This window comes from Pygocentrus nattereri, chromosome 6, assembly GCF_015220715.1.
Source record: "Pygocentrus nattereri isolate fPygNat1 chromosome 6, fPygNat1.pri, whole genome shotgun sequence".
Taxonomy (NCBI): domain Eukaryota; kingdom Metazoa; phylum Chordata; class Actinopteri; order Characiformes; family Serrasalmidae; genus Pygocentrus; species Pygocentrus nattereri.
In genome coordinates, this window is record NC_051216.1 from 26,542,589 (window position 1) to 26,570,560 (window position 27,972).

Sequence of the window (27,972 nt, forward strand, 5' to 3'; positions counted from 1 at the left end):
AATAAATGTTTATGCTACCATTCAAAAGTTTGGATTGAATGTTTTCAATCATTTAAAACTAATTTGTTTGCAGATAAGTATATAAAATAAGATTCATCCTATGCAACTTCACAAGTTTCAAACTGTTAGAGGGACACTAGGAAGCTGTGAATAAAAATAAAGAACTTTTAGATGCGTACAGAATGATGAATGGTGTCATAGGATATTACAGAAGGACTAAGTGAAAATAAAAAAAGTCATATTTCAAAGTGACAATCAGATCTAATAAAATTGCTGTAAATAAATTACTATAGTATATTGTTCTTAATCAGTGTTGTGAATTCTTGTTTACAAAATTCTTAAATTATGAAATAGCATAATAGTTTGTAATATTTAAACTCATGTTGTATACATTTTTAAAAAAAACTGCACCTAATAAGAAACTAAATTATTAAGTGATCCTAAGCTTTTGAACAGTAGTGTAGTTATCACAGTGTCTGTGTTAGCACTGCTGACATACCATAGCATCTGCTCGGTGTTTCAGTCTTTTCGCCTCGTGCATGTAGTACTCAGCATGGTGTGAACTGAAGTTAGAAAGGGTGGAGACTGTGAAGGAGCTTTTATGGGACATGAAAGGCACTTTCTAGGTCCTGATATAGATATTTGCATGAATACAAAAGCTCTAACAGATAACTCACACATCAGTGTAAGGCACGGTTCCTCTGTAGTACGCTGGCTGATTGGTAGATGGAACCCAGGTCCCAGAAGGAGGTTGAGTGTTTCCTGATGCTCCAGCACACTCTGCTTCTATCTTAGGTTGAGTTCTCTGTATCTATTATAGGCGAGGGTGAGCATAAAACATTAAATCACATCATATGATCTGTATCGCAATATTTTGCAATATGTGTTGGAAGGACCAAAATGCATCTGCAAAGCTGAAGTGCCACACTTTAAAAAGAATTTAAATGAAATGTTTTCTAAATATAGCCTACTGTAAATTGGTAGTTGTTTACAGTCTCTCTATTATTGATATTGAAGTATTATAACTATCTTATTTATGATACATGTAGCCATTCAGTTCTCTAGTACAAAATCCAAGATATACTTAGATAAGTGTAATATGAAGTAATGTACAGCAAGAACAATAACAATACTGTTATAATGCCAACCCATAATTACAAGTTATCTTGTAGTTGCATGCTTTTTTTAAATGGATTCTAAAATACCACAAGAGCTATGAAACACCTCTAAAATGAGCATAACACCACTTCAGAGGATGTACAGCTGTGGAGTCAGTAAAACCCTAAAACCTCAAACTAATGAAATGAAGCTTTAGTGGAATGTAGTTATTACACCAAAAGTGAGAGGCAACCGAGGTATGGCCTACTCTGCCTGTCTGTGATAACATTTATTGTTTCTGCTAAAGCTGTTCTGTCCTATTTTCCAGGTGCACAGATGTTTCTATGTGTTTCCTCTGTGGTAGTGTGCAACATAACTGCTTATAGTGCTTCGTGTACCTGTGTTTTTTTCACTGCAGAGTCTCTGTCTTTCTGTGGGTGCTGCTGGTCTGAATGATGCATCTTCACAGCAGATGGAGGAGAGAGTGGCGACAGTGGTCTCTTGGTGTAAAAATAGTCCTCATGATGTCTGAATATAAAGTAACCAAGAATAAGAATTGCTCATCATAATAGAACTGTGCATTGAATGTCCAAAGGTTTGTAGACACCTGCTTATCCAACAATTCCTCTGAAGGGTACTGACAAGGAATTTGTCCTCCCTTTGCTGCAATAACAGGCTCTATTCTTCTAGGAAAGCTTTACACTAGATGTTGGCTCATTGCTGTGAGATTTTGAGTGCATTCATAAGTGAGGTCAGTTTCTGATGTTGGATGCTTAGTTCTGGATCACAAATGCCACTTCAACTCATTCCTAAGGTATTCAGTGGTGCTCAATCTCTAAAGAGAGCACAGTTCAACACTCTTAAAAATAAAGGTGTCTAAAAGGGATCTTTGTATGATGCCACAGAAGAACCACTTTTGATTCCCTAAAAAACATTCAATGGATGTTTTTTTTATAAAAAAATGAAATGTGTAACTGTGAAGGACTGATGCTTGCTTGCTTCTTCACTTTAAATCAGAGCTAATATGATCTAGGAATTTTGATAAACACAGGTGCATCTGACAGAAAATGCTAAATGATGGAAAAATGTTTCAAATTGAGGCACATGGGATGGTAGGTAAATATCCAGGCCACACATTTACAGTTCAAACAGTCAATGTTTATAAACCATAAAGTGCAAATAATCAGTACAACACTTTTACTTTTACTGCCACAAATTAAACATACATGTGATCCATGAGGAAAATATAAACTAGCATTGGATACTATTTAAAAGCTTGGAATCACTTGTTGTATTAAAATGTTTGCTATTTTATATGCAATAAAAATACTGAAAGTGGAAAAACATATCAAGAAATAAATGAAATGATAAATACTGTCCTGTAATTATTTATACACATTATTTGTTCGAGTTTTCTATCTTCATTTTTTAAATATGGTGAATTCTGAATATTAACTTATCATAACGTATTTCACAATACTATACAACTTTCTCAGTAACTCAATCCCAATTATCAGCTAGCACTTAGTACACATTTGTTTACAATAAATGAGTTTTGTTCAGTGTTAATTTCTTGTTATTTCACTATCACTCCAGAAATACTGGAACTGAAAATAGTAAATGAGGGTTTGTTGTTCAAACATACCCATTCTGTTTGTTGCTGGAGTGGCTCTCTTTATTTTCACTGCCAGCTGAGTATAAGGGAGGTGGGAGCTTGTCTGTGTGAAAATGGCTTCTCTTACTGCTTCTTTGAGCCTCTCCATTCTCAGCCTGATTGAACACAAAAACACACACATCAGAGAGCCAGCAGAGGCAAATGCTGTGCAAAACCTTTTTTCATTCTTATGTTCTCACCTTCCTTTTATTCCTTGCATCTCCAGGCTCTTGCTCTTGGTGGTACTGATGTTTCATGGAAGGCTTTTCTTTAGTTTTAGCTGACAATGAAGATCGTCTCTGTGAGACCTCGCTTGCACTTGGAACTCTGGCTAGAAGTGAGAGGTCTATCTTCACCACCAGGTTCCTCAGTCCTCGATGGGAGACGGCGGTAGACTTCTCGGTGCGGCCAAATGGCACCAGGGTGTAGAGTTTGTGTTTACCTCGACGCTGTTGCCCTTCGTCTGGAGGTGTTACATCTGAAGTGGAAGGGCGTGTTACTCCAGACCTCAGCTCTGTGGGTCTCCCATGATGTCTCTGCTTTCCTGCTGGCCGCTGGCTGGATGTAGAGTCTGCGGGGACTTTGGCAACGTTCAGGGGCCGACTGGGCTCCGAGTCTGATTCTGAAGAAGATGATGAAGAAGAGGACGAAGAAGAGGATGAAGAGGAAGGAGATGGCCTTATAGGGCAGATGACAGGAGTGGGAGAGGGTGGAGAGAGTGGAGGAGAAGGGTTGGAGTCTATCACTCCAGCGTGGGAGGATTCTTCACTGCTCCTCCTTCTCTTTTTCCTCCTCTGCTCCTCACGCTGTGGTCCGCTGCGTTCACTTTGTGGATAATGCTGGCTGTTGGTGTGGGGTCTCTGCTTGGGCTGTACTGCCTGCCATTCAGCATTTGGCTCCTTCCTCCTCCTCCTCTTTCTCTCCCTCTCTTCTCCCTCTCTCCTCTTTCTTCTCTCCTCTTCCTCCTCCTCTTCTTCAGAGCTGCGGACCCAGCGGCGCCTGATCAGCTGCTCCTCCGCCAGCCTCCCCTGTTTCTGAACTTCTGCAGCCTGGACCGGAGGTCCTCTCTGTGCCTTCCTGCGGCTGTGACCCTCCTGCTCTCTTTCTTTAGGCTTCTGCTCCTTCTCAGGTGGCCTGGTGCTGGGCACCAGTACCTCCCTGGATTTTGGTTTGGGTTTCGGGCTGGGGCTGAGTCTAGAGTGAGGCTTTGAAATTGGCCTAGATGAAGTCTGTAAGTCAGGCTGAGGTGGAGGTCTAGAGCTAGAACCGTGAACGGAGCCACTGCTTGATTCAGTGGGAGCTAAGTGCTTGGATTTGGATGTGGGGCTGTGCTTTGGTTTGGAGTTTAAACTCTGGTTAAATTTGCTTTTAGGATCACCAGGCCTGTGGCTTCCTTCAGTGCTGGGGTTAGTGAAAGATAAATGCCTGGGTTTTGTTTTAGGGCTGAGGTTTGGTTTGGATCTGGACTGAGACTGATGATGAGGACTTGATCCAATGGGACTGGACCTAGATTTGGATCTCGAGTCAATGCTCTGGGCTTTGGGCCTGTGTGGAGTCTCTTTGTGTTTAGAATGATGTTGTGACAGACCAGGCGGTCTAGAGTCTTTGAGACGAGAGACATTAATACGTTCAGTGTTTTGGTTTGGAGGCACACATGGCCTGACTTTAGGCTGACGCACAGGACTGGAGGTAAGCGTTGGTTGTGTAGGACGTCTGGGGCTTTCCTGGTGGTGAGTAGTAACCTGAGGGTAAGAAGTGAGTCTTGGAGAAGCAGAAGCAGGGACAAGGCTAGGACTAGGGCTTTTGGGTGGATGGAGGGGTAAAGGACTTGGGGTTCGGCTTACTCTTAGGCTGGCACCTGGGCTGGGGCAAACACTTGGCACTGGGCTTGGCACGGGGCTACTTCCTGGGCTTGGATAAGGGCTATATGCAGGACTAGACCGAAGACTATGCCTGGGGCTGTAGTCAAACCTGGGGCTAGGAACAGGGCTTTGGCTTGGGCTATGGTCCCGTCTCGCTACAAGGCTGGAATCTCTCTCCCAATATCGTCCTGGAGATGGTCCTCGACCGGAGTCATAAGTCACACTACAGCTCTGACCTCCTCCTGGCTCGTGATCCACTGATTGTTGGTTCCTATGAACAAGCCACTTGTCCAGCTGCCAGTGCGTGAAAGATGGGTCCTGGTAGTGGAGAGACTAAGTAAGTGAACACAAATGTGCAATTCTAGGATTAGAGCGTATATTATGATTTATTATCATACTGTAACATGTAGTTACATGTAATATGTTGAATTCACTCAACTACTTTTAAGAGGAGTGATATGCTTCAGTACAAATTGTTTAAATTGATACTTAAAGTTTTAGTTCAGCAGTCACCACCCCTGCTCCTGAAAATCTCCCTTTCTAAATCATTTTTCAATTCCTTGATTGGCTGGATTGGAAGGGCATGTTAGATGTAGGAACTACAATGTGCAGGAAAGTAGATTTTTAGGATGCGGGTTCATGGCCATTATTTTAGCAGCAACAATGTGAAACATGAGAAAAGAGAATTTTGAAAGGTTGAGAAAACTGGAACATCCACATAATTGTTCAATTGTACGGTTCAACATGGCATCACAGACTATTAAGACATTAAACACTTCTCAAACACTAGAGACAATCCTGAAGCTAATTCAAAGCAAGAACTGGAACAAGAACTTTCTTTTATACTGATAAAAAGTACAAAATTGTTATACACTGTAAAATATCTGTAAAATGAAAACAAAATCTGTTAACAGTAAAAGTATGTTTTATCAATAATGGTAAAAAGCTGTAAAATTACAGTCATGTAATTTTTTAGAAATACTGCATTTTACTATCATTCATCAGTTTCACTAGTTCAACTAGATTTTCTGACATACATAGTAATAACTATCACCCATTAAAATGTATTTTTGTGAAATAAAAGTGATAATTTGTGTATTTACATTTTTTGTGTAAATTAGCAATAGCCATGTTCAAATGTAGTGTATGGTTCATTTACACACATTTAACCTTTAAAAACAAACAGGTATTGACCATTACATTTTATAGTACTTTCACAGTAAAAATTATTTTCTTTTTTACAATATAGGCTAGATCTTTGTGACCCACACTGAGAGTAAAAGACGTAGGAATAATGTGGGTGAGTGGAGTAAAATGAGACTATTGACAAAACAGCATGGGCTTGAGAGAGGCTGACTGAAAGAGAGCAACATGAGTTTGAATAGAAAAGATTTAGACTGAAAGAGACAAGAGGGAATTGAGTAAACAGTTGGTGTGGTAGAGAGAGAGAGAGAGAGAGAGAGAGAGAGAGAGAGAGGGAGAGAGAGAGAGAGAGAGAGAGAGAGAGAGAGAGAGAGAATCTGGGGAATCCACCATGACATAAACATCACTCACCCACCTCTTTCATCACCCTCTTTAAGTAACAGATCAAAACAAGGCCTTTACACTAATACAACAGCATTCATCATACCAGATTTCAAATGCCAACTTTCCAAATCTAAACCTGATTGTTCACAAGCTCTACTAAATTAATGATTCAAAATTTTACACATTCCTACACAAATTTTAACATCTGAACTAAATGAAGATAATGGGAGAATACTCACTTGCAGGCATATATAGGAATGAGGGCAGTCTACTTTTCCCTGCTTTCTCTCTGCTAGCTGACCAGTGCTAATTTAAACCTCCACTCCTCTACTCAAACATCCCCCTTCCCCATCCCTCTCTCTTTCCAGAGAAGACACTGCATCTCTTGTGCCCTCTCTCTCTCTCTCTCTCTCTCTCTCTCTCACTCTCTCGCTCTCTCTCTCTCTCTCCCTCTCTCCCTCCCCTCCTCTCCCTCTCTCCCACCCTTACACTCGAACACCCCTCTATCCCCCACATCTCTACCTGGAACTGTGCACTCTTTCCAAGCTTTCCTCCTCAGAGACACTTCCACGGCTGCACATAGATGAAAAACACATGGTGCTCTCTCCTCCCCACTCCACGGTCTGCCTTATACTGCATGTTCAGTAGTATAGCCAGCTATGTCACACAGGCACCTTCATTCATACAGTACTGAGGGTCTCCGCCAGCGGAGCATACGGAAGCCAAGCTTTCTGCCTTCCCCCACCTTCTCTTACAATTACACTCCCCTCCTCCTTAAATAAAGACCTATTCCACTCAACAACACTACACGTCAGCTTAAAGAGAGATGAAAACAAATCTTCTTTGTAATGGGATGGGCGATATGGTCAAAATATAACATTTGTGCAATTTATGAAATTCGTCACAATCAGATTTTTTTTTTAGATCCGGTAAGATGGAACAAACCCAAGGCACAGCAAACATTGACTGATTGATTAAATGATTCATTCATTAATGTATTAATTCATCTTCTAAGCTAGATATCTTCCTGGGGGTGCTGGAGCCAATCCCAGCAGTCATTGGGCAGAAAGCACGAAACACCCTGGACAGGCCGCCAGTTCAACACAGGGCAGATAATACTACAATAATGCTGCATTTCAAAACAAAGTAAGCTGATTTTTAATTTGTCTTATTTAACTTATTTTCTTACATTTATTTTATTATTAGGCAGTGCTCTTCAAAAAAACAAAAACAACAACAACAACAAATTTATATTTTTTTCTGATTATTATTCTCATACATTGTTTGAGCAGAGTAGCTATTCATTACATTGTGTGGAAATTTGATGGTGAATGGCCAATAGAAATGCTCCAAAATTGCTTGGGATTAAATATCTTTACATTCACTGACTTTAAACGTGAAGAAGATTTTTGCTTTCACTTGTAATGTTGCCATTTTGGAGATTTTTTTGGACAGGAATGATATTGTCAGGATACAAACTCATGATCTCCTGACAACAGGGTGCCAGTGTTCTTTTAGTACTGACATGTTGAGAAAAGCTCAAAGACATGTAATTTATCATAATAATGATATCATATTGTGATATTGATCTCCCTACACTGCACAGAGATTTTATTCATGTTATTTAGATTTATAGTATGCAACCGCTTGAGATTCAGAAAGTTTAATCTTGCCGAGACCACAAAATATTCTATCTATTGGACCACTTATTGGACCACTATTGCTTCCTATCAATTTGGTCCAGAGGGAGTCCGCATGTTGAGCTGACACTGAAACTCTAAATTCTCAGTGGCCTGTAGACCTCCACCCCTCCCTTCACATGCATTCCAAATCCCCCACATACTCCTCCTCCCAGTGCTTCCTCCTCCACTCTCCGCCAAACCTCTACACCTCCTACACAACAACAACCACCACTGTTGAGGAGTTCCCCCAGCAATCAAGGGAAAGCAAAGAGACATGATGAGCAGTGGACAAACTGAAGTGTAAAGGTGAAGATGTACCTCTTTACTGAAGGAGCTGGGCTGTACTTGGCCGGTTGACCCAGGCTGGGAGTGCGTCCGTGGGCTCGGGCTGAGCGACCGCTGGCTACTGCTCTCTGACTCGCTAGAGGAATCAGATCCTGAGGAGCCCGAGCTGGAATGTCTCGCCCTCCCGCCATGTGTGTGTGTGTGCTGCCCCGGCAGGCTGTCAGTTAACGTCCGCATACGCACGCGCACACACACACACACACACACACACACACACACACACACACACACACACACACACACATACATATACACACATCAGTTATGGATCAACACAAGCACACATGTACTTGAGCTTCATGTGTACATGTAAGTAAGATATATATACACAGACAAATTGAACATATTAACCAGATAGGACTAGACAATAAACTACAATAAACCTTGAAGGATGAAAAAATATCAAAATCTACACTATAAAAAAGGTTTGTCATTTCAACCTAAAAACAAAGGATGAGCAATATATTTATATATCACCATGTAACATTATATATGCTGGTTTTTAGAAGGAACAAAAGCTTATACACAGGCATCAAGCCTAGACTGGATTCAGAAGACTACTGAACTAAGCTCATATGGGTTGCACTGCTGGCATGATAGTCTGCACCAAGACTGGTTATTTGGGGATTCTATAGGGAAGTTTCTGCACCCTTAGCTGAGCTTGGGGGTAAACACATTTAGGCAGCCTAACATGTACCTGGGACCAGTGCTGTAGTGTGCAGATAACCTTTTAGGCATGTAAAATGGTTTTGGTACACTCTTTAAAAAAGTTCTAAAGAGTTCTTTAGTAAGGAAAATGATTTCAATCCATGAGTTTTATATAGAACCATCTCATGCTTAAATAATTCTTTGCGTTGTGAAATGTTCTTTAGACTGATGGAGAATGTGTTGAATATGGGTCTATATAGAACATTTTTGAAAAAGGTTCTATATAGCAACAAAAGGGTTCTTCTATTGCTATACACACGTTATCCATCTTTCTGAAGAACTATATTATCATACAAAGAACCATTTCTAATAATTAGATCCACCTTTTTAAGGGTGTAATATATTGTTTTGTCTTACTGTAGTGTATTATGAAGACTACATAGCACTTACACCTGAGATAAAGCCTGAAAACTGTGTACTATGCTGCAGTTAGTATCATTTGTTGTCAGCATACTGGATGTTCACTAAAATTGCTGAAACATATCTAGTAAGTAGGCTTACTTTTGAACATACACTCAATTGTTTTTTAAGAATAGCATTCAGATATCCCAAAGAGAAATCATAGTGTTCGATTTTCTCATTCGTATAAAGCACCAGTCATAAGAGCCCTCACATTTTTTTTCTTGTGGAAATTCCATATATTAGAAATTAAAGTGCGAGATTCCAGCAAATTCACAGACTTTTTCATTTATAGTCATATAGTAATGAGCAAACTCCAGCTGCACATTTCTCCTCCAATTATTTCTGATTTTCCCCCTTTCTGTTCTGGATCCTGGAGAGAGTGTTTAGGTGGCTGGTAGATCAGTTTACAGTAGTAAAAACCAAAAGGTATACATTTTTCCACATTCCAAAGAACAAAACAGTAAAGTTGTGCTATAACAACGTAGAAAGCACTAATAAAGGATAAAGGACACTTATAAAGAGCAGATGTGGTATGATAACTATCTGTACTATGATACCATGATATAGTGAAAGCATCATAGGCAACGGTTTCTACGTGAGTGTGAACCTCCTCAGTTGAAATGGAATTTTTTTAAAACTGAATTTTGAACTTTCCTTGTTTATTTTATTTTTTTTCAATAAAATTGATGTAGCATGTAAAAAATGTTAAAGTTTATTAACATGCCATTCACACCCCAGTCTGTATGGTCCATATGTGGAAACCAAGTGGTGAAAAAAGCCTGTTTTATTTCCACTGCTTTCATGATGTCATGAAAGCTAATGTGTTTACATACACCCACTGATTCAGCTTGCAGCAATAGCTAGGAGTGTTTCAGCCCACACTGCTTTCTGAATCTGGCAGAATACAGGGCAACCAATCAGAACAGTGGTTATTTACATATATCCGGCTTAAAGGCACAGTAACTAAAAATAGTCTGTTTAATTCTAAGGGTTTAAACAAAGACTAGAAAACGGTCATGTAAAAATGAAATAAAACTGTGTTTGTGTATTATCTGTACCCATACGAGCAAGTATTATAATACTTCTTTATTATTCTTTAGCACATAAGAAGACATTAAAATAACAATTCAATTCAAGTTGTTAAAAGACATTAAGGCATGGCTCAGCATGACTAGGCAGGTTATTCACAATATATTATGCAAGCTGAGAGTTTCTTCAGCACTGACAATATAATGCAACATAAATACTAATAAATCATTATGTTAACAATCCATAATGCATATCAAACCCATGTATACAGTGTAAAGCATTTTAATGTACATTTGCAGTCATTACAGCCTTTGTTCCTTAAGAATACACTATGCTGTTATGCATGTGTTCGTGGTTTCTGATTGTCATGGTAGTCATGGCATACACAGAAAGTGTTACAATGTTAACATCTCTGTCACATATACATCATTCGCTTTCCAATACAATGTTAACATACACATGCACAAACATGCATACTTACTTGTGATTATCAGCCCAGGACGCCAGCTGATGTCCCTTTTGAGAAGATAAAAACAAATAACTGTGAGTTTTAAAGGTCCACCACAAGCAACAAATAGTCAAACGTACACTGAACGCAGCAGCACAACTTCAGATACACTGGTACAGAAAGGTCATGAGCTCAGAGCATAATACAGCTGTGACTCAACCTGCTATGACTCATTAACAAGAAGCCCAACAGCGAGCTAAAGACACTCATATACATGTTTAAAAAAACACACACACACATTCACCAAGAGCTGCTTGTCTTTGTTGTGCCTCAACAGTCTGACTCAACTATAGACTTGAATAATTACCTCAAGATGTCCAGTTCACACACACATATACACACACACCCATGGAATGAACATTACATAGCCCAGAAGTGGAGAGCTAATAGCTCTGCTTTAAAACAAATCAGCCACGTTGTTATAGACTGAGAAGGACTTTTAATGTAAGATGAGAGGAAGTCGTATATATGCTCTCCAAGAACTAGGTCAAGGCTGAGAGGTAAACACGTGTGTGCAAAAGCACATTTGAGGCTGGTCATATGCATGTCTGCACAAAGGACGCCGTTTATGTCTCACAGACAGTCCATAGAATTCCAGCAGCTGAACTACTATTGACCTCATGTAGGCAGAGGGGAGGCACTCTCTGTTCACACACACATGCACACACTCCCCACTTAACCTTGTGGACATGTGAGCAAGATCAAACCGAAGCCCAAGCAATCACAAATAAAGTTACGCAAACAGCAGGACAGAAGAGATGTGTGACCACCAAGGTACTTGGTAGGGGTGAAATGATACGCATCTGTTTTGACCGATTTTGATTATGTTTTTTTTTATTTATTTATTTATTTATTTATTTATTTATTTATTTATTTATTTATTTTTTTAGAACATCATGCTGTGTGGGGAAAATGAACACATGGAACACCCTAGTACATTTCCAGCACTTTCTTTTAGCCTAGGTACATAACATTACTTGCTCACATTTGCTCAGAATACTTACATCATAAAATTGCAACACATATCTGACAAAATAAAAGTAATAAATTGGCTGATTGCCAGTTGCATGCCATGCCACCCTCTAACAAGATAAACCCCAAAAATCACAACCATAGAACTGATAAGCTCTTGAGAACCCAAGCCCAATACATTTGAGTCTGTGTGTGTCCATAGCATAAGCCTCATCCTCTCTGCTTACTACACTCTGATAGGATGAACCCAGACGCCTAATTTTGATCATTAATTCATGTCGGTCAATAAGAGAAAAGACACCTTAAGAGCCTTAATACTTGTCTTGGGGCCTATGAATTCTCTTTGTATGGAATCATGGAAGACTTCATAGTTTTTTCATGAAAATCCATCCATCCATCCATTTTCTAAGCTCCTTCTCCATCAGGGTCGCAGGGGGTGCTGGAACCTATCCCAGCAATCATCGGGCGGAAGGCAGGATACACCCTGGACAGGTCGCCAGTCCATCGCAGGGCAGACAGACAGACACAGACAGTCACTCAAACACTCACACATAGGGGCAATTTAGCATGTCCAATTGGCCTGACTGCATGTCTTTGGACTGTGGGAGGAAACTGGAGAACCCGGAGGAAACCCACACAGACATGGGGAGAACATGCAAACTCCACACAGAGAGGACCCTGGTCACCCGGCTGGGAAATCGAACCCAGGCCCTCCTCGCTGTGAGGCAACAGCGCTACCTACCATGGCACCGTGCTGTATTTAAATATAATAATGTACATAATTTCTGTCTCTCTCATTAGTGATTCTAGTATCTAAACTACTGATCCATATGACCGTTAATATGACATGCACATTTTTAAATGCTAGAATTGGAGTACAACCCAATTTCAGAAAAGTTAAGGCTGTAGATAAAATACAACTAGAAATAGAAAGCAATGATTTAAAAATCTACTTTGTCCTGTATTTGAACAAGTACAGAGACAAGATAGGCAATGTTTAACCAGCCAAGTCTTATTAACTTCTTTGTTTTTGTAAATATGTGCTCATTCTGTAATGTACACTAGGAACACTGAAATGTACAAAAAACATCTTAAACAGGTGACGCAATTATTCTTGGAAATAAAAGGAGCATTCAGGAATGGCCTAGCCCTTTATTAGCAAGTATGGGTCAAGGCTCACAACTATGCCAAAAATGCAAAAAAAAATCCAAAGGTTTAAAGAGATCTTTAAAAAGAGCTTGAAAGAATTCCAGGTATTTCATCATTACAGTATATTATATCATCAAAAGGTTCAAGGAATCCAGAGAAGTCTCCATGCATAAAGGAAAAGGCCAAACACCAAAACTGAAAGCCTGTGACCTTTGACTCTCATATGACACTGCATCAAAATCTAGCAGGCTTTCACCATGTAGGCTCTGGAATATTTTGATAAACCATTGTCAATAAACACCACCTATCCATCCACAAATGGAAGTTAAGACTGTACTATGCATAGTGGACGTCATATGCCAACAATGTCCAGAAATGAGCTTATCTTTAATGGACTGATGCGCAGTGCAAACGTGTATTGTGGTCTGATTGTTTATGGAAATAAATTGGATGAGCCAAAGAAGAAAAGGACTATCCATATTGTTACCAGTGTAAAGTTCAAAAGCCAGGGTCTGTCATGGCATGGGAGGCCATTGGCAGGTTACACACACATTTCTGAACACATTTTGTAGCAACATTTGCAGCCTTCCAGATGTTATATTTTTCAGAGACACCCATGTTTATTTCAACATGACAACATTAAGCCACATTGTGCATATGTTAAAACAGCATGACTGCGTAATCACTGCTTACTGTTTTAATTAGCCTGTTACATACTGGACCATACAACATTTCACATACTGTTTTTTGTAATTTGGTTTGTATTGTCCGCTATATAAATAGTTTGTGCCTCATGTAGCAGAGTACATGCACATAAACACATAGTATAGGCTTATGTATCAGGTAATAAACCAAAATTCTTTTTAGGATTGTGCACATTCTAAATTATATTGTCAAATATAAATATAATGACACTTTTCTAGTTTTATACAAACTGTAACTGTAAAAAACAGTGTTGAATAGGAGTGATAAACTGTTATTCTCTCTTGAAAGACACAAAACATCATAAGCAGACTGTTTTATAGGCTCTGAATTTCCCCTACTGTAAGATAAACTCCTGTGCACCCAGAGAATTTATCATGTAGAATCCACAGCTCAGGTTGGAAGAGGAAAGGCTGGAGCGAAAATGATTCTTCTACTTTTACAATGTCAAGCTTGTAGAGATAGAAGAACCTGTATTGGTGCTATACAGAACCATTATCAAAAAGCTTCTATGTAAAACCTTATACAGCACATTCCAGCATAGAACCATTTAATCATGAAATGGTACACATAGAACTCATAGTTCTAAATAGAACCATTCCCTTTACTAAAGAACTTTTGAAGAACCTTCTTTTTAAAGAGTGAATTTTAGTAAAAGCATACAGATCCAAATGCCAGAAAATAAAACATCCTGAAAAAAAGAATTAAACAGAATTTCTGACAAAAATAAGATTTCACAGGGCCCTACTTGGCCAGAGACTAAATTCTTGTAGATGACTTTATTACTGAACTGTAATAGAAGATTCTGAAAAGCGCTCGTACCTTGTCACCATCGTCTTCATCACTGCTGAGCTTCAGATCATCAGCGAGCATGCTGGGAAGGCAAAATGGAGAGCAATGGAAATGATAAAGCCTGAATATTAAACTGTGTCACACACACTCAGTCAGACAGCAGAATATCACTATGTGTGTGTGTGTGTGTGTGTGTGTGTGTGCATGTGAGGTGGTGAAGTAAACAGTGCGTGCTCCGTTAGTTCTATAAACTCATAAACACACCCCTCAGAAGCAGAATGGCAGTGTGGTTTGATTGTCGTGCAGAGCTGAGCTCTCTCTGGTTGTGTTAATTTCCTTTTTAATTGGACGCTAACTCCATGAAGTTTATGGACTTAATGAAGTGTGTCGTGGAGCGAGGGAGGACACAGCCAGAGAGAATGCCCCAACCCTCTATTTCAACTCAGCCTTAAAACAGCAGTAGGGCTGAAGTTGTAAAATTCTAGCTCTCCTCCTCTTCCTCCTGCTCTCTCTTTCTCTCTCTCTCTCAATTATATTCACTTCTTTACTCTATCTCTCCACCATGGGTAAGGTACAGTCACCTTAAAAGCTATGTGGATGTTTGTGCCATATTTAAAAATGTATTAAATTAATTACATATTTATTTTAAACAGAACATTCCAAGTCTCTGTTTTTCTTATAGGTCATCTGTTCTTTCAAAAAGAGGCTGGTGCATTTCAGATTTTGTCGTATGACACATTTCTTTGCAGACTTCTGCAGGTTTGGATCCAAAATGCTTTTGTATACTTCTGAGTTTATGATTCATCGATGAACAAGTCATTCACACCATTATAAAAAAAAGTCCTAGACTTTTTTGCTTTGCATATAGCCTGTTTGGATTTAGGCTCCAATAACTTTGACAATAACTCCATACACAGTTATTGTTAAAAGTAAAATGAGATACACAGTTGTATTAATGTGATATACAGTACTGTGCAAACGTTAGAGATCACTTTTCCAGTGAGTAAAAGTTATTAATTTTTCAGGAGATAATTCACTTAATTCACTTGCATATGGAAAGTCAAAGGAATTTTAGAAAAAAAAAATGGGTGTTTCCTGAGTAAACCTGAGTTTAAGAAATTATTAAAAGATGTGAAGAAAATGGGATTCCTAATAACTCTGCAAGACCTAGTAGACCACCCAAACCGTCACCATCCGATAAACAGTATTTAAAGCTTCCGCCTTTGAGATCAAGGACAAAGTCAAGCTCCACTGTTTCTTCATATCTGAAAAAAATCCACAGGTGTTTGTGTCCATCCTTCCATTGTGAGAAGACAATTTAACACTAAAAAGGATGCCTAGCTGTCTACAATTGTTACTGAGAAAAGAAACAGATAAAAAGAAAAACATTTGCAAAAAAAACATAGAAGCTGCTAGAATTCACGGGAAAATGGACTGACCACCACCACTGACTGTCCAGACCTCAACATCACTGAATGAGTTTGGAATAATTTGTATTATGAGAAGCAGAAAGTGCAACCAACTTCTAACACTGAAATCTGGAGGTGTAGAAAAATGTCCCTTCTAGAATAAATGGTGTAAAAAGGGTGGACATACCAAATATTGAACATTTTTATTATATTTAGATGTGTATAATTTTCTGCTTTTTCCCTGATGCTGAAAATCACTTAACTACTAGGTCTTAATGAATTACTTAGGTCTTAATGTTCATTTTGACTAGAAATGAAATATATGAAGAGTGGTCTCTGACTTTTGCACAATACTGCATTTTATTCATTGATTCACATACATCATGCAGAGAAACTGTTTACATATTCCAATCAAGCCAATTCAGTGGATCACTTTTCACCTTTTTCAGTGCTAATTTAAACAAAACTATTACACTTAATATCTGACAATCATGCTGAAATATCAACTAATGGTAATCCAGCACAAATCTAAGCAGTTGAAACCTCAAGGGTGTGTGTGACTATGTGTGTGTATGTGTGTGTCTCTGTGTGAGCCACTTTATAATAAAGCTCACAGTCAGAGGCAGTCCAGACATCTACTGCTGGTGCCTGGTTACCATGAACAGATCAAGTGTCATGCATCTCACTTACGATTTGTGAGGGGCCACACGTGGCATCCTCATAGAGGCATCATCCCTCACTGATTCAGAAAAAAGAGAGAAAGAGTAAGAGAATTAGAGTCAGAAAAGCCATAGTTGTGGAACATCTGAAGCTTTTATATTTAAGTGTACAATAATACATAAAGACATGCTCTCTATTCACACATACATGCACATCCACACAGATAAACATACATGAAAAATAAAGCATGTCTTTACACAAAGCTGTGTGCAGCTTTACCGTGTTTGTGCTGAGAGCTGTGTCGTTTCCTCTCCTGCAGCAGACAGAGAGAATCAAACCCATCAATCACTCTGCAGGTAGCTAAATAAACACAATTTCTTCTGGTATAAAAATGAACTGAGTTTTGAACCCTCCGGCGCTGACTCGTTTGTTTGTGCATGTGACAGCCCATCATGTCCCTTGTACTCACCTTGGAATCTGAATACAGGAACCTCTCCGTGCCCCCTCCCCCCGGGGGATGCTGGGAAGGCCAGGAGTGGGTCATATCCTGAAGGGAGTGAGAGAAAAGATCGAAGGTTAAGGGTGGAAGGTCAAAGAGATTTAAGGATTCAGTTTGGAATACACGCAGAGTGGAAATGCAGGAGTTTCACTGTTTGAGGCGAGGCACAGCAATGCCCTCTGACATTACATACTTCAGGTCATGTTCACTTACACCATGCCATTATGGTTGCTGGCCACTAGAGGCCACATCAGGTGGTTTGAATTACAATCCCGAGCTTTTCACAGGCTCATTTTGAGCAGAGGCTGTGATGAGGTTTGAATTAATGACAAATGACTTTATTGGAATTACAGAGTTCTGTGCTTATTGTCCTGCTGTACAGCACCTGCATTTGGGCCTGCTCTTCAGTTCCTCAGTCTCTGAACTACATGACTTCAGTGCTCAGGATTTAATAACTGTACAGTGAGGCTGCAGTTTAAGGGGTTAACACAGATTTCACATTTGCTCATGATCAAAAGAAAGTAAGTGACTAACCTGACCTCCGTCAGAACAGCAAGGGCTATATGCTCTTAGAAATAAATGTAGTTTTCAGTATACAAACAATGTCACTGGGGGAGAAGGGGGTATCATCATACTCCCCTTCTGGGAGTACATCTTTAGTGGTTGGGATAGTGTAGTGGTTAACACCTCTGCCTTCTACACTGTAGACTGGGGTTCAATCCCCACCTGGGCAAACACCCTACACTATACCAATAAGAGTCCTTGGGCAAGACTCCTAACACCACCTTGGCCTGCCTGTGTAAAATGATCAAATTGTAAGTCGCTCTGGATAAGAGCGTCAGCCAAATGCCGTAAATGTAGTAGCTTTAGTTGTTAATCATAATTGTGCCATAGTCCATTAGAGTTATATTATTTAAGTTGCATTGATTCCATACACCTTGCCTGAAAAGGTACAAATATGAACTTTGCCCTGGGAAAATAAATTAAACGGTTAAAAGTCTTTTAAATGGAACTTAAGGACCATTTTGTACATTTAAGGGTACATTTACAAGATTTGTACCTTGAGGGACTAAAATATATCTGGATATGACCATTTATTGTGACCGTATAGCTTTAAATGACTAAACGCCTATAATTGGCTTTTAAAATCCCATGGTGCAGAGCTTATGTTTCTTACATTGAGTTATACTACATAATTTGACACACACTTTTGGTCACATGAAGTTGAATTTAATAAACATTTATTTAAAATATCAATTCAAGGCAAATATCTATTAAGCATCCACAGCAAACTATCAAAGAAAGTTTTTTTTGGATGTCATCTATTCATCCATACATACATTTACTAATATATCACATTCTCAAATTGTGACTACATTCAGACTTATAAGCAGACCTAAAATTAGAGTAAGAAACTGTTTATTTGAATCATATTATGCCCTATAATAGTTCTCTAAATAGTGCTCCTGTTTTCCCAATGCATGGAAGGGTCGATAGAGCTACCTTTAGGCAACAAGTACAAAGCTATTTTAGTGCAGTCACCCAAAGAATCTTACATGCTTTTCAGAGTTAAAAGAGGATATTTGAATATTCCCAAGCAATCTTACATACATAGCAAAAACGGGGTTCTCCAAATTAGTAACTTTACAGGAGAGGGAAAAAAACATTCTAAACCTTTAATATAACTTAATGTAAAGAGGTTTTATTCCAAGTGATTTTGGAGCATTTCTATTGGTCCATTTGCTGGCTAATTAATGACTGAAATAAAAATTTTGTACAACACAAACACCCATTTAAAATTTCTGTGACGTGATATACAGGTTAAATTTCAAAAGTCAAATTGTACTTAGATTATAGATTTTTCTTCATTTTCTTTTACAGTGTCAATATGCTTTCCTCCATTCTCATAAAATAGAAAACTGAGAAATACTGCACAGATTCTTAACAAAGCAGCAATTACTGATTTTATGTTAGAGATGGGCAATATGTCAAACAACATGATATTTCAAATACAGTTTCTCGATACATGATAAGCATCACAATATTTAGATGTTCTGAAGTTTGATAAGTTCAAACAGACAAAAAGAGCCCTTAATGCCACATTAAAAGAAGTACTATCAAAAACTATGAATATAATGATTTTTATTCATATACGGTACTGCACTAGATCCTGTTAAACAAGACTCTTTGTTCTCTTTGTAATGAAACATGTAGTTGGTCAGTTCTTTTGTAACATAATTTATTAGGAGAAACAACACATTTCATCATGCTGTGCAACATTACTCCATGTGTCATGCTCTACCTCCTGTCTGGTAATGGCTATAATGCAATAAGTAGAATCAATTTCAGAGAGAAATTTCAAGGGCTTTTTAAGAGGAGCTGACGGGATATGTAAGTGTATGTCAGTGTGTTCTGGTATGGGTCTCAGCAGATTAGCCTAAAAGAGTTTAGTGTTGTCTGTGATTGATGCCATGGGTGTATGTGTGCATGTATGTGTATCCGTGTGTGTGTGTGTAATGAACAGGAAGCAGTCTGCAGTAAAGGTCATGTGTTATCTGCTGTGACGGTTGTAGGTTGTCAGAGGAACAGATGAGGATGTGTGATAGGGCAGACTAGGATGGAATGTTGTCTGTGGCAAATGCCTGAAATCTAATCACAGAGAACACATGGGATACTCACTATGACGAGCAGCAGGTCGGTGTCATGCTACTTAGCCAGACATGAAACAGACGTACACGTAAATGCAAATACAAATGCACACACAAGTTCACAAGTGTGTTCTGCATGCACATACATGATGCTTTGCTTGATACTGTTGTTAGTACTTTGCATGTTTTATTAAAAAGAGAGCATAGATAGTTCTATTTAATTGGATTTAGTGCAGTACAGTATGTGAGCAATACATGACCATTACACATATTCAGTCTCACAAGCACAGGCTCAAAAAGTCTAGGTTGATTTTGGGTCTGATATACAAAATTAACATTATGCTGATGAAGATATGATGACAGTAGATAATTAATGTACATTTCCTGAAAGATATCAATTTTTCACCATGTTTTGACTGAGTTCTCTCTAAATGCTCTTTTAACGCACTCACAATCATTTGACTACTTCACAGTTCTGTTTTAGCTTCAGCAGCAATACTGAAGTGAGAGGAACAATGCATAAACTCAAATATATTGCAATATGTATTGCAACCCTAACAGAAATGTCACATTTAAAGTCATAGGAATACTTAGAACATCTCAAATAAAATCATATCATAGCTCAAGTACTGTGATATTATTGTATCATAGGGCCCATGAATCCCACTCATAGTTGACCTCTAATTAAAAACAAATTAAGAAAGGTTTACCAGTAAAATCAAATAAACATCAGTGTTAAAGACGAGAACACTTGTTTTAAACATTGGTGTTTAGATGATGTTATAGCCATGATTTTCAACAATTGGCTCTATATAGTAACTTATTTTTTTAAGGGGTTACTTTGCTACTAAAAATTATGGCCTTAACAGAACTCTGGCGTCGGGTCTGTACTCGGCATGGACAATATAAGTGTATCAGAGCTCAGACATCAGAGTCAGTGTGAAGAGAGAAAAGTTGAATCAGTGCATCTCTCTCAGGATCGCCACTTTCAATATTACTCCTAGTTAAGACAAACCGTTTCACACCTTTTATAATCTCTATCTTACACCCTACATCTCAATCTCTCTCTATCCTCTGGCCATCTCTTTCTCACAAACACACCTCTCCCTATGGGGCATAAGCTTCCCTCTTTCCACCCGTCCTCTGGCTTCATTATATTTTTCTCCTCTCTCAGTCACTAAGGACTTGAGCTCATCCCTCTCTTCCAACAACAAGGCTTCCCAGGTGAGCCTGCTGCTATCTTCTGTGTGTCTTATTCTCTCTCTCTCTCTCTCTCTCTCTCTCTCTCTCTCTCTCTCTCTCTCTCTCTCTCTCTCTCTCTCTCTCTCTCTCTCACTCTCTCTCTCTCTCTCTCTCTCTCTCACTCTCTCTCTCTCTCTCTCTCTGCCTCTACTAGTCTCTCTCTCTCTTTCTCTCTCTCTCTATCTCTCTCTGTCTCTTCACGTCTCTCTGTGCCTCGCTTGCACAAACAATGTTCCACATCCTAGCATGACTGCGTGGCCTACTTATAGTCAACCCTTACAGTCTTACCTAATATATTTGTTTCAATGATATGATGAAGCCAGAAGAGCAGTGGAAAGGGGGATTGCCAATTGGAGTATATCTATAAATGTAAAGCACATATATGACATCAGAATATGTGTTCATGTATCTGTCCGTGTATTTATGAATATAAATGAAAAAACACATTAAACTATTTAAATGGCAGCTTAGACAACACAGTGGTGAAAAATTGCATTGCAATCCACACTGAAACCGTGATAAGGAAGTAATCTCAGTCTAATGCTGGTTGGCATAGATAAAATTTAGTATCACAATATTTTCCAAATATTTTCACAGCATTAAAAAAATATTTGAGTTTGCATTTATAACATTAATGATTCCACTGCTACTCTATACTAAAATAATGTCTTGTAAAATTGATATTTACTTGATTCCTTGATTTTGCTTGATTTCACTTAGTAAAGACATTCTATGTGTTGATGTTAACTGCATATCATCAACATAGCGTACAAAATATAATTAAAAATCTAATAGCAAACTGCCTGGCAAGAGAGACAATACTATTTGTTGGACTTTAAATCGTGGATTATTTATCAAATATATTACTTAAATTAGTGATGGCATATCAATATTGATGGTATCAGTATCTGGCCAACATTACCAAAAAACGCTGGATCAAACATTGCTGCTGGCCAAAAAAAAAAGTCTATCTCCAGAATAGTATGTTTACAGGAGAAGGCAAACACATTCTTAAATTACAACCCCAATTCCAATGAAGTTGGGACGTTGTTGAAAACATAAATAAAAACTGAATACAATGATTTGCAAATCCTTTTCAACCTATATTCAATTGAATACACTACAAAGACAAGATATTTAATGTTCAAACGGATAAACTTTATTGTTTTTTGCAAAAAGTTGGGACAGGGGCATGTTTACCACTGTGTTACATCACCTTTCCTTTTAACAACACTCAATAAGCGTTTGGGAACTGAGGACACTAACTGTTGAAGCTTTGTAGGTGGAATTCTTTCCCATTCTTGCTTGATGTACAACTTCAGTTGATCAACATTCCGGGGTCCCCATTGTCGTATTTTGTGCTTCATAATGTGCCACACATTTTCAATGGGAGACAGGTCTGGACCGCAGGCAGGCCAGTCTAGTAACCGCACTCTTTTACTATGAAGCCACGTTGTTGTAACACGTGCAGAATGTGGCTTGGCGTTGTCTTGCTGAAATTAGCAGGGACGTCCCTGGAAAAGACGTTACTTGGATGGCAGCATACGTTGCTCCAAAACCTGTATGTACCTTTCAGCATTAATGGTGCCTTCACAGATGTGAAATTTGCAAGTTACCCCATGCCATGGGCATTACCACACCCCCACACCATCAGAGAGGCTGGCTTTTGAACTTTGTGCTGATAACAATCCGGACAGTCCTTTTCCTCTTTGGCCCGGAGGACACGACGTCCATGATTTCCAAAAACAGCTTGAAATGTGGACTCATCAGACCACAGGACACTTTTCCACTTTGCGTCAGTCCATCTCAGATGAGCTCAGGCCCAGAGAAGCCGGCAGCGTTTCTGGGTGTTGTTGATATCTGGCTTTAGCTTTGCATGGCAGAGTTTTAACTTGCACTTGTAGATGGAGTGACGAACTGTGTTCACTGACAATGGCTTTCTGAAGTGTTCCTGAGCCCATGTGGTAATATCCATTACAGAAAGATGTCGGTTTTTAATGCAGTGCCACCTGAGGGATCGAAGGTCACGGGCATTCAAAATTGGTTTTCTGCCTTGCCGCTTGCTTGCAGCGATTTTCCAGATTCTCTGAATCTTTTGTTGATATTATGGACTGTAGATGATGAAATCCCAAAATTCCTTGCAATTGCATGTTGAGAAACATTGTTCTTAAACTGTTGGACTATTTGCTCACGCAGTTGTTCACAAAGTGATGAACCTCGCCCCATCCTTGCTTGTGAATGACTGAGCTTTTCAGGGATGCTCCCTTTATACCCAATCATGACTCACCTGTTTCCAGTTAACCTGTTCACCTGTGGAATGTTCCAAACAGGTGTTTTTTTAGCATTCCTCAACTTTTCCAGTCTTTTGTTGCCCCTGTCCCAACTTCTTTGGAACATGTTGCAGGCATCCAATTCAAAATGAGTGAATATTTGCGAAAAACAATAAAGTTTGTCCATTTGAACATTAAATATTTGTAGTGTATTCAATTGAATATAGGTTGAAAAGGATTTGCAAATCATTGTATTCTGTTTTAATTTATGTTATACACAACGTCCCAACTTCATTGGAATTGGGGTTTTTACAATTTAAGTCATTGTAACAAGATTTTATTTCCACTTGTAGATGATTATCTTGAGTGCGATTCTTGAATTAGAATAACTCAAATTAAAGATTAGAATTTTTACCTAATTTCATCCCAAATATAGCCTCTCGCTAGCTAGGAGTCCCCCAGTCACATGATGGTACCAAATTGGAAGGGTGAAGGCCAACACATTCTTCCTCCACCACATATTTTTCAAACTGCTGCTAACACACAGCCATGCTCTTGTTATCTAGCATTGCGCTAAGTGATGGAAGGAGAGGGTGGGCCATCCTACCCACCCAGAGAACAATGATGCTTTCCTGGGCTCCGGGCAATGGAGGGCTGTTGCATCACTAGGTATCAAACTTGTAATCTTCTAATGATGGTGCCACTGCTAACTCAGTATTTTTAAAGGAAAAATTTGGATTGGTATTGACTGATACTCAATTTTTCAGCATCAGCATCAGTCTTGGAAAAAAGTAGCATCATGCCATCTTTACTTAAATGATCATTAAAACTGAAAAGCGATATCACACTATTCCATTATTTCTATATATCAATACAGACAATATACTGCCCAGCTCACAACTCATACATTCATATATGCATGCACACACACACACACACACACACACACACACACACACACACACACACACACACACACACACACACACACACACACCCACACACCCACTCACACACCCACCCACATCATGAAATAAACATTACTCTTAGTTTTGCCCTTACTACCAAAATATTTTGAGCAATGGGGAAATAGTCTTGTTTTACCTGTGTGAACAACACAGTAAGAGCCTTATTTAGAAAAAAGCCTTTCCACAATACACACACACAGTTTGTACAAAACCACAAGTTCACACACAAATGCAGCTGAGTAACAGAGAGCAGTGTGTATGCAAGGTGAGTGCTGGATAGTGGTAGCAGTGTTTGTGAAAGACGTGATAAGCACATGCGTACAGTACCACTGCAGCACCCACACAGCTTGAAACCACATCCAGCACACTTATAGCTCAGCATCTTACCACCACTCAAAGCTATAGCTATAAGTTCCTGAAGCATTTTCTCAGTTAAACTTCACAGTCCTCAATGAGGGCTGAGGGGAGGTGGCATGAAGACTAAACTGGGCTGGGCTTACATTTCAAATCATCCACTCATCAGCTGTTGAGATTATATGTCTTGTCTGTATGCTCTCTTAAAGTGAACACACTGCTAGCAGCCACCTGTTTGAAGAAGCAGGTGCTTCTGCATAAGTAAGAAAGTTTGAAATCATTAGATTATTTAATAATGTTGAAGAATGGTGGTGATAGGATCCAGGGGTCAGAAGGATAACACAAATTTAACCATTTTATTTACTATCCAAAACTACCAGCCAAATCTGAAAAGAAGTTTTCTGTGAGGATTTTGCATTACAATGCAGTGTATGTACCTCTCCACTATGTACAATGTACCTTTTAAAAGCACATTTTAGACTAAAACCTTATCACAAAAATATTGTAAAACAATGTCCCAGGCATCAGAAAGTGTATTCATAACCATTTCATGTAATAACTTTTAGAGGCTTTTAGATGTTAAATGCTTTGGATGTCTGGTTCCCACCACTGCGAACAATTCTTACTACAAGTTTCTCTAGAACAGAACATTCCATGTCAAACTCCTCTGAGTGACTGTTTATGTCTTTACAATTTAATTATGTGTAATTTGTATTACTGTGCATTTGCTTCATAAATATTGATGTAAGCATATTGTTGTTGTCAGAACAAAAGCTCCAAAAATGTAACTTTACAGGAGCAGGAAAAAACTTTCTTAACTTTCAGTGGAAGTTAATGTAGCAATTATTTTAAGTCTTTTTAAACCATTTCTATTAGTCTGTTCATCATCACATTTTGACACAGTGTAAATGGCAGCTGGCATTTTCAAATTATGTCGAAAAATATGCCAAAATGCTAATGCTTCTTGTGCAAGTATGTTATTACAAGAATAAAGTTCTTATAAATATTGCACATGATGAAGTGTAATGTACCCAGAAGGAGAAGTGGCTTAGACGATACGACACACAGACTACACCGAGTACACTAAAGACGTAGGGATACTGCAACAGAGTATACACAGAAGATAGCTCACACACAGTGCATGTGTGTACAACGTACAATAACATATACTGTTCAACACTTGAATGAAGCTTAGTTCAAAGCCTAATTCAACACACCTCACTCTTATATGTCTGAAGATACTACTTCAATGAATGTAATATGAAAGATTAAATTCAATTAGAATACTGCATGGCAAAAGGGTAATTTACCCTGATCTACTGGTAAAAAAATATGTAATATACTGTTAACTTCCTAGTTCATACAGTACTTATTTGGAAACAAAGCTGCAAAACAGCCCATTTTGAATTTTTTGTTTTTATGATGTCACAAAGAACAAGTTTAAACATTTACACACTACCCTGTTCAGTGTACAGCAGTTCTTCCCTGCCCATCAAGCTGAAGGTATATGGAGTGTTTCATCCTGTGCTGCTTTTTGAATGAGGCACAACTCAGGGCAGCCAATCACAACAGAGATCACATATATAGATCAGTCTCAAAACAAAAACAGCCTGTTTAATTCTAGAGAATAAAGAGCAGTTGGAAAATGGTCATGTAAACACCTGACTTATGATGAGCGATGACTTATGATTTTAGTAATAAACAAAACAAATGTTATGACTTGTTACTTCCTGTGGTCTCTGTTTCAATCTGTCCTGATGTTGACAATCACATTAAAGGTCCAAAGAGCACACTACACTGAATAACTAGCACATATCTAACACTACCATCTCTTCTTTCGGTCAATCTGTGCTTATCTACTACAAACACACCAGCGAGTAACACATCATGCACAGCGGTGGTAAAAAGCTGAAAGCAGGCCGACTGCAATTCAAGCAATAACAACAGATGATGAGCCTCATAATGAGGAAGTTAATCATAATATTATTGGGCACTGCGGTGTCTCTCCCAACGTCTTGCTACGAGTGTGCCAAGCATGCTGACATAAACTCATCTCGTTCCATCTCTCTTACACACCTCCAACAGCTGTATTTGTCCGTCTCACTGTATCTTTTCCTGTCTGAAAGAATGACTCATCTATGTTGGTGTCACTACAGTAGTGAATGTGTATGTGTGAGAGAGTGAGAGGCAGAGAGAGGGAGAGAAAGACAGAGGGAGAGAGAGAGAGAGAGAGAGAGAGAGAGAGAGAGAGAGAGAGAGAGAGAGAGGGAGATACATGGTATCTTTGCATTTACTGGATTCACACAATTTGAATAAAGTTCGTTACATCAACACAATTTTGCCTTTCAGTTCACTCACTGGCCAAAAACTCTGCTGATGTAACTTGTTATTCAATGTGGAAATGATGCGTCTTTTTCTTTGTGCATTAAACTTTTGGTCACTCACTTGTTCAAGCAGATCCTTATCAGGGTTGATGGTGTGATCCAGCACCTTTCGCACCCTTCTTCAGCTTCTTCTTCTTCTTCCTCTCACTCCAGCCAGCACCTGCCTGCATATCCAGCTGTCCAAACCAGCCTGAGCAAAGTTCCAGTCCAGTCCAGAACGCAGAAAGTTGCTCTGCAGCCCTGGCTCTCTATGGGAAGGTCCAGACTCAGGCCAGGCCCGGCCGCTAGCGCGCTGCACTGCTGCTCATGATGTAACCCCTCGAGCTGGGGCTCATAACGGCGCACACTGAAGCAGCCCTGCGCACGCACAGCAGAGGAAGTCTCAGTTTGAATATTGTGATTTGAATATTTCGCGCATGGCCACAAAAGCAAAACCGAAAAGACTGAGACTGCAGCGACCGGAAAACGGTTCAACTGACAAACCCAGCAGCGACACCTCAGCCCCCTCAGACGGCGCTCACGCAGCCCCATTCAGCATCAGCAGAACCAAACACTCGAGCACTTCTGTTGAGCTTTACGCAAGTTCAAAATGAAGCAACTGGTGTCACGTCAGCGCTCTGATGTAAATAATATTTAATGCACGGGGAATGTGCACGAATAAGAAATGCCATTATCAATCACTACAACATGTTCTGAAATAATCAAGTAACTTCAGTCTCAGCGGCCAAAAAAGGTAGCCGGACTAATGCGACGTAAAAGAAGTTCTGCTTACCTGTTTCGCGTATGAAAACATGTAAAAGAGCTTTTCCCTGTCTTCCAGTAGCAGCGCGCATGATGCTGTTAGTGCCTGTACTTCTCCATCGCGGTGCGTAAAGGCGCTCCAGGGCAAAGAGCAGCAGCGGAGCGCGCGATGGGCGGAGGCATCTCCTATTAACTCCAATCACTTCCAACCACCTCCTCAACTCCTCTTAACTCATCACGTTCTCCAGCTTCTATCAGCTCCTCCTATCTCCTCCACTCCTGAGAGAATCCTGCACTGTCAGAGCGTCAGGACTGTAGCAAATAGTGCTGGAGGGGAGGGGGTAAGAGTGAACCACTGTTGAGGAGC

General features: G+C 39.3%; 1 protein-coding gene across 2 annotated transcripts in view; it reads right to left on the reverse strand.

Moving 5' to 3' along the window:
• Window positions 1-27,676, reverse strand: part of aff3 (AF4/FMR2 family, member 3) — a 33,128-nt gene extending 5,452 nt beyond the window's left edge. The window contains exons 1-13 of one of the 2 annotated variants that reach the window (XM_017704643.2): window positions 27,637-27,676; window positions 26,926-27,221; window positions 16,969-17,046; window positions 16,779-16,812; window positions 16,530-16,578; window positions 14,461-14,512; window positions 10,789-10,823; window positions 8,142-8,325; window positions 2,953-4,932; window positions 2,744-2,868; window positions 1,497-1,626; window positions 678-811; window positions 500-563 (exon numbers count right to left, since the gene is read on the reverse strand). In XM_017704643.2, the coding sequence (XP_017560132.1) occupies window positions 500-563; window positions 678-811; window positions 1,497-1,626; window positions 2,744-2,868; window positions 2,953-4,932; window positions 8,142-8,325; window positions 10,789-10,823; window positions 14,461-14,512; window positions 16,530-16,578; window positions 16,779-16,812; window positions 16,969-17,043 (2,862 nt within the window). In that variant the 5' untranslated portion in view covers window positions 17,044-17,046; window positions 26,926-27,221; window positions 27,637-27,676. Of the gene's footprint in view, window positions 1-499; window positions 564-677; window positions 812-1,496; window positions 1,627-2,743; window positions 2,869-2,952; window positions 4,948-8,141; window positions 8,326-10,788; window positions 10,824-14,460; window positions 14,513-16,529; window positions 16,579-16,778; window positions 16,813-16,968; window positions 17,047-26,925; window positions 27,222-27,636 lie in introns of both variants that reach the window. The other variant, XM_017704642.2, reaches the window with a different exon arrangement.
• Between the last annotated feature and the right edge of the window lie 296 nt (window positions 27,677-27,972).